We start from the raw sequence: 8,351 nt of genomic DNA on the forward strand, positions 1-8,351 counted from the left end.
CTGAGCCCCCAAAATTTGTAGGAGTTGCGGATGTCGGAATAAATACTCGATCGGATTGTGAAAATCAAACTCGGTTCTATTTAATATCGACTAAACGTTACAATAGATTCGCGACTTGCACGTTATGTTGGAGCTAACCGGCGCACGTCTATCTCCTTTCTCCGAATTCTAACGTCTGCCTTTTCGGCCTCCGAGGTACGGCTTTATTATTTTGGCCACCGCTTACGTGGGCCAATTAGATATCGATACGCTAAACTCCGACCCGTTTGAGTTTAACGCTTTCGACCGTCGCTCGCGATGACAAAGGCATCGTCTTGAAAATAAATACATTACATGCGGAACACCCGTGGACGCGAGGACGCAAACACCTCTGACAAACATGGGATAGAATTCTCAATTCCTACATCATTTATTACATATAATATGCGAACGTTTTAACGACGCAGCGCATTCTTCAGCGTCGCAAGAGAGACCGGCCAATGTCCACAAAGATATAAAGAGAGGTCTGACAATAAGTAGTTGTTGTCCGTGTTGAGTTTATAAATCAGAAATCTATAAAAAGTCTGATTTTATTTGTCCAGTTTGATAACGTGAATTGGTCCTGTATTTTGTCTGATTAATGTCCATGTCAAGAATGTAAGTCAATTATAAAATTTCTTAAGTCAATAAATTTAATAAAAGATTGATAACCAATTTAACTCAAAAACACAAAATATAAGTAGTCGACAAGTGTTAAAATAAATGATGACTTACATATATCAGGCAATCTATATGAAATCAGAAGTAATTTGAAAATGAAACAAAGGCTAAATATACGCTCGCAACGGTTAAAAGTAGACTGAGTCATGGTATAAGAGCAAAGTATCATGTGGTAACAATTATTTGTAACTATTATTGCTTATCTGTAGCGAGTTTTTTCAGAATGACGAAATAGGAGGAATTGAGTACCTCAGTGTCGCTTTGAGAATTTAATCCATTTTCCTGTTCTTCAATTTCCTGTTCTTTTAACACTTGCTGGCAACTTATATCTCTTGATTTTTAATTAAATTGTAACTTATCAATCTTTTATTTTAGATCCATTGGATTAAAAAATTTTATAACTAACTTACATCCTCGCTGACATGGATATTAATCAACAAGATACAGGACCAATTATTCCCGTTATCAAACTAGTTATGGACCGAATAAAATAAAACTTTTTACACACATTTCTGACTCATAAACTCAACGTGAACAATAATTACTTAGACCTCTCTTTATACCTTCGTGGACACTAGCCGGTTTCTCTTGCGATAACGGTTCTGCGTATGTTTTTATTGTTAACTTTATAATTTTATTTTATACTCCCGACACTTTCATGCGTTATTTATTAATTAATTGACGTATCTTCATGCTAAAAAAGGCACTGTGTGTTGTCGAAACGTTCGCATATTATATACATATAATACATATATACAATACAAATAAATATAATTTATTCGTGTTCGTCACCTTCAACTATTTGTACTTAGAATAATTTGTAATAAAATAAGTTATTACATGAAACAAGCATTTCTTATTATTTTTAATTGAAATTTTTATATGTTTTGAATAATTTTTCTAAATATTATTTATAAATTCTGAAAAATTACAGGAAATATATTTATAATAGTAAATCAGAAGACAGACATATATGTAGATAAAAGTTATTCACGCATATCTTAATAATAGAAATTTATTTTAATTACAAGTAAAGCATCGTAAACTTAGAAAACATTAGAATCCTATCTTGTTGAATAACACTGTCAAGTTTACACTTTTAACATTATGGTATCTACGATCTTAACGTGCATGACCTAAGTGTTACAAGGCATTCGGGATAACAAAACGTTTGCTTACCTCGGAAGCCTAAGTTTCCGCCGTCCTAATTGCTCCTCTGGCTTGATAACCTGCGGTGGTGCTTGTGGCGATGATGACGGCGAAGAAGGGGTCGTAGTCAGTTCACTTTCCTCTAAGCTGCTGCTAAGAGCGGATCCTATTCTATTCCCTAGGCCCTGAAGGTACTCCCCGCTTCCTCCTAGAGCGGATCGCACAGACCTAAGAGCACCTCTGGTGCGTCCAATTAACGACGCCCCTCCATTGGATGGCAAAGCTGTTGTAACGTCTACCATATTCTGGAACACACATGCGAATTGCAATTAGCCTGTGAAAGCCCATACCTTCAAGAATCATAATTTAGTAGCCCCCGGCTCAAAACGTCTCTCAAGCGTCAAGACAACAAGTTATTTCTGAATTCATAATAACATGCAAGAGATATAAATGTATAAAAGAAGAAGTAAAATTTAGAATTAAAATCTTACATACCTACAACAGATGGCGAAGATATGCGTAGTGCGTATTTAGAAATACAAATATTTATCATACATTTGCACTTTTAATTAAAGCAAGAGCATTTCGTGACGCAAACGGATTAAACCCGAGACAATAGCATGGAATAGATTGATACGTAGCCAAATGTAAAATTAATACATGTACGTGGCCCTTGGAGATTCGGATTTTGCTTTTTCGAAAGCTTATGTGCGAAATAGAAACCCTTGTTCTTACAAAAGGAACAAAAGAACACGATAGAAGAATTATTTTAATGAGTGAAAATTATATTATTACAAACTTTTATAATTTACGAAATATAATTTCCATGAAAGCAGTTTCCGTACATGTCTCCGAAATCATGAATAAGTAGAATGAAAAAAGGTTTCAAAACTTTTCATATATTTAAAAACAAAAAGTAATAAAAGTAAAATAAAAAATATGAAAATAAAGAATGCACTTTTGTAAACTTTTTCAAGATATATGAATTAAATTACGTTTTCTAGTCTCAAAGTTCTCAATACGATAAAATGTAGTAACGATGAATTTATTTTGCGCGTTACGACAATAAGGAGGAATTTTAACAAGCGGATCTTATTCGACCTTGTTTGAATGCCGATCAAGAAAAGGTTTCTAATTTGCTGAAATAGTTTGCACCGGATTCCGATTACGCATTCCGACGTTTCAGCAAAGCAATTTGCGAAACTTGCGATCTACCTCGTCGTCTGTAGGCTCAATATAGTCCCTGCGAAACGAATAAGGCTGAAAGTAATCTCAGATAAGAGACGTAAGCTTCATTTCCGATGTATATAGGCCACTGCGACCACCTACTCATCTATGCACACGTGTACGCTATGCGTAAAACGATAACAGTGGATCGTAGTAAAAAGGGAGTTCAAGGAAAGATACGTCGACCGGAGGTGTTAAAATTAAAAATTTTGAGACCACCAAAGTTGTTCGTAACATTTCAGTCGTAAAAAAGTAGAAAATATTCAGAGTTCTCGTAAACGTAAAAACAAAAAGTAATTTGCATTGCCCGACAATTTATTATCACAAGTAGCTAATCAACGTGAAACCTTCTGTACTGCCACATGAAACATTTTCATGTCATTAGTTACTTGCTCCGTACTTAATTACCATTAATTACCTAAAAAATATCTCGTTTTATTTTATACTAACTCTGTTACCGTAAAAAAGTTAAAATATCATCATCTGTTAATCGGGAAAATCATGTAATCGACTTCTATTAACGGTAAATTTTCTTGTAAAGTCATCTATTATTGCACGTTTTAAAATAGTACATCAGTAAAAATACTTAAGTTTATCGATTAATCTATCAGCGTCATCACAATAATCATAATCAATCTAAATGTGTTTAGCGCTCGTTCATCCAATCACATATTACATTATATCGTATACGACCTTTTGCATTCATGCTTTCCACCAAATAGAAGAACGTGCGATATGACACTAGGAAAGGGCAGTCCATTTATATCGTGCTCCACTTTTTTTACAGACAGAGAGTCTTTAAAACGATTTATTTATTCTGAGAACTTCCGGAAAACGATATCTGGAATACTCATGTTCACAGTAACACTTTATAAATACACAATAATTTCTATTCGATGTTGCATAAAGTACATTTATCTTCAACTGTCAATAGAAAAAGAAATAATAAAACAAGTTAAACTAACAAAAATAAAGTCGCGAAAATCGGATATCTGGGCGGTCGTCTGTTATTGACTGAATACGTTAGACTGAACAGACTTTTATAATTGGCTTACCATACGTTGCGGTGACCGCAAAAGATATAAAATCAACACGGATATCCTTTATGGCAAGCCTTGACCACTGCAAATGAATTTTTGGTAAAATTCATACTCTTCTGGTACCTACGTTTATAAGAGCTTTTATATGATTACATAATTCATCATTATATGACAATATATAATTAGTCGCAACAACATATGTAATACACTCAGAAAGATATAATTTTGCTTAAAAACCTAATTTACATGTTGATTGTAACACATAATTAACGTAGTTAAAAGATTTTGATAACTTAAGATTTAAACAACTAACTAAATTATTGATTTCAAATGCATTTTAAAAGCATCGAAAATTTAATTATTAAAGTATATAATCCTGAAATTGGAAAGTTACAATCAATTCTAATTTTATTAAGGAATTCCGAAATTTATTTCTCTTTCATAAAAGGTAAAAAATATTACATGACAGGTATAAGTTTTATAAAATGAAATCTATGAAAATGTATTAAACTAAATTTTCAGGGAACTTCTTTTCCAAAACAAGCAAAGAATATATCTGTTTATTATTAATTAATCAATTGACACATACATATCTGTAAGCCTCAAATACATATGAATAACTTTTATTTATCTATTACCGTTAGAACATTATGTTGCAAAAATTTTTAATTGGTCAACTTATGATTTTGTTATTACATTAATTAATAAGATAAAAATATTTAAAAAGTATGTTAAACAAAAACAATTGTAAAGAATATATAATAAAGAACCGCCGGATTTTATTATACAACACCGCAAATAAAACTCTTTTCACAGTGTCTAAAGATAGATCATCGATTGCGTTTACATGTCTACGGTAAGTTCGACGTCGCGAGAATTTCCGATTAATGTGGGCGACGCGAGGCCGAAAGCATGTAGTATCCATAATATTGGGAAATCTGTGTCAAAGATATTACTTAATATTCGAAGTCATTTAAATATGTTAATCAATCTTGAAAAAAGACCATAAATTAACAATTGGAAAATTTACCAATATTAATAAAAAATAGTTAATGTAAAATATGTAAATGTAATTTAAAATGTTAAATATATAGCACAAGCTGTTAAGAAATGTATCTCAATGTAAATTAAATATTTTCTTCAGAGTATCAATTCTCTATGTAAGAAAAACTATAACTAGTAGCAAATAATAAAATAAACTATAGAAAATAAAACAAAGTTACTATTCAAAGAGTAGAACTAATATCTCGTGAAACTTTATTAATTTTAATCATTCTTACGATTTATGCGATACACGGAGAGAATTTTTTCTTAAAAATTATCTTGAAAATCATGTAATTGTAGGACAACGTGGCATTTTGAAGAACCGTAGGAGAATTTTTTTAATTTGATCATTCTACTAGTAAAATGTATAGTAAAATTTCAAAACCTCTCATACAGTTCTTCAAAATGCTACAATTACATAATTTTCAGGGTAAATTTTAAGAGAAAGTTCTCTCCGCGTAGACATTTGTAATATAAATTTCTGTTTCAAAATAATAAATAATATATTGTATTCATTCTTAAAGTTCTGCACTGACTATGATACATAGAAGACATTTTTCTAATCTCGGAATGAAACTAGATAGCATATTAACACATACGGAGAGATATAACCTTTATATCAGTAACATAAAGTATGTGTGATAGAAGAAAAATATTATAAGGAGCAACGACCGGCACATAAACAGCGGATAGCAAACAATTGTCTATGAAAAATTCATTATATTAGACAAGCGGATTATGCGGGAGTGGACGATATCGGACAGCATGTGAACGATTGTATTTCACAGTGGAGCACAACTGCAATGCAGCGTTATCTATATTATGCAGTTCTGCGCTATGCGGGACGTACAGACATTCTTAAGTATTATAGGGGGAAAAAGAAAAAGAGAAAAAAAGAGATATTCTTTGGCACATTTGTGAACGCATACAATGACAAATCGAAAATACAAACTGTACCTACATATATAGATGCAAGTGTGGCAAAATACAATTTGTCACAGAAAAGCGTCCCCGACAAATACGTCGAGTCAAAACAGCGTGACATAAAACTCGAATAGAACAGTCGACGCGACAGTTTCGTCGTTGTCTGGCGAGTCGCACATTATTAACGCAAAATATGATATAATGTATTCCACATGCAAAACTAACGTCGCAAACACGTCAAACAAGAAACGTCCATAATATCGCTTAATAAATGTTGCAACAGTAAATTTGCGTGTCGAATGCCGCGTAGTCGTATTTGTTAAAACGCAAACCAGAATTTATACTGTTCTGAAATATTTTAAATGCAACTTCATACATAATTTCTTACTCCCTCGGCTCATAAGAAATGTTTTCCAATATTCTGCATATATAATCTGCGTATTTGCATCATGTTATACGAGTGTAAAACGAATCTATGTGGCATTGTTATAAAAAGATGCATCAACATGTATTTTATCATTTCTTTTTAAAGAAATATTATGTTACCACCCAACAGGTCATTGCATTGATAGTAATTAACAACTGTTGCTAGGCTACAGATACTAATCTACACATACAATTGATGAATACTTAAATATTTATAATTGTCAAGTAATTATGAAGCCAAACAATCATTATTTTTACTCATAAAATATTATTACAATGTAGCAACAATCAATCCAATAGTGAAAGGGTAAAAAAAATTGGAGACACATACTAAAGACTATGTGACACAAATGCTTCTTATTAAATTGATTTTCAAGAGTCACATGTGTTATCGACTCTGGTATCAGCGTAACACAATTTAGTATATGCGATTTGCATATTTGACGTATATCTTGTATATATCGTAAGCATATCAAATATATCACGAAACAAGAAGTACTAATATTATTTAATTTGTTGTACGTAAAGATATTAAGTTAAAAATATTCAAAAGTTGACACTATATAAAATCAAAAAATCACAATACAATTGCGTGAGTATAATTAAAATTAAAAACATACGATATCTTACGACCACTTTAAACATTCTTGTTCAATAAAATCGAAAAACATACAGAGACCAGAGGCTTCAAACATATTTATATGTTCTAGAAAAAATAATTACCATAAGTTAGATATTAAATAACTGAACCTGACATTCAATGAAAAAGTTATTACAGTGCTCAACTTTTATAAATATTTAAAATAAGGTAATATTCAGTAAAAACAAAGCCCATTAGCAGATAGATAATGAACAATTTTCAAGCGACATAAGCACAGCTGTCGAAACAAAACAATATTCTATCTACCTGTAAATTACACTTTATTGATCGAAGTAAAGAGTATCCTGATAGTAGATACAAAAATTATAGATAATGTTTTAAAACATTAACATGGGAAATGATATAACCGGATAAAAATTAAGTAAGTCAAGTATTTGTTGGAGCATATTGCGTGTTAACACATGGAACTTTGATAAAATTCTTTGAGTTAAGTACCGTGCAGAAATGAAGCTCGGGATCAAAGACGATCACTGTCACCTTCGCCGAATGTCCGTACAAACACGTGCAACACTGCTCTTGACATACTACTATGGACTTGCACTATCGCCAGCTTTGCAGCTACCTCGGGGCCCATTGGCACGTAACGTTACATTACCCCTCCAGTATACGATCGGATTAATAAAGGCGCATGCGTTTATCGCGATCAATACAACGTCTCGATTTACCGGCACGCTCATTAATTCCAGTCGTGGAGAAATTCGCCACCGTATACATACTGGCAGTCGATACCATGCCAGCTAACAATAAATTATCCAACAAAAGTAATTCAATATGTTATACCAATATTACTATAATTTGATATTACAGACATTATATCCAATAAAGTATAATAAGATTCCAACATAATATTATAAATGACGGAAACAAATTACCGTAAAAGTTTTTTCAGAAAAAAATTAAAGTAAAAACATTTATTAGTAATAAACATTTGATTAGACAATAATTCTAAAAAGCCGTACCGTATACTCTCTTAGAATTTCTCGCAAATATTTTTAAATAACTCTTATGCTCTTGTTACTCTATTTACTGAAATTTTTCGCTTATTTATGTATTATCCAATATAAACGAATTTTATATAATTATTATTTGAAACTTTGAATATATTAAATATTACCATAATATTCATTATTCATTTTATATAGAATGTTTATGTGCGGAAACGGTACATTTTGTAACATGCA

At 31.7% G+C, this 8,351-nt stretch overlaps 1 protein-coding gene across 8 annotated transcripts in view; it reads right to left on the bottom strand.

Moving 5' to 3' along the window:
* The window catches only part of LOC105562247 (uncharacterized protein KIAA0513), a 14,448-nt gene extending 6,679 nt beyond the window's left edge, over positions 1-7,769 (bottom strand). For 2 of the 8 annotated variants that reach the window (XM_012012938.1, XM_012012930.1), the window contains exons 1-3: positions 7,606-7,769; positions 4,131-4,238; positions 1,879-2,153 (exon numbers count right to left, since the gene is read on the bottom strand). In XM_012012938.1, the coding sequence (XP_011868328.1) occupies positions 1,879-2,153; positions 4,131-4,133 (278 nt within the window). In that variant the 5' untranslated portion in view covers positions 4,134-4,238; positions 7,606-7,769. Of the gene's footprint in view, positions 1-1,878; positions 2,154-2,343; positions 2,713-2,949; positions 4,006-4,040; positions 4,056-4,130; positions 4,239-7,605 lie in introns of those variants that run through there. The other 6 variants (XM_012012932.1, XM_012012933.1, XM_012012937.1 and 3 more) reach the window with 6 other exon arrangements.
* Between the last annotated feature and the right edge of the window lie 582 nt (positions 7,770-8,351).

Source organism: Vollenhovia emeryi, unplaced genomic scaffold (assembly GCF_000949405.1).
Source record: "Vollenhovia emeryi isolate VEMERY1.0 unplaced genomic scaffold, V.emery_V1.0 DF939192.1, whole genome shotgun sequence".
Taxonomy (NCBI): domain Eukaryota; kingdom Metazoa; phylum Arthropoda; class Insecta; order Hymenoptera; family Formicidae; genus Vollenhovia; species Vollenhovia emeryi.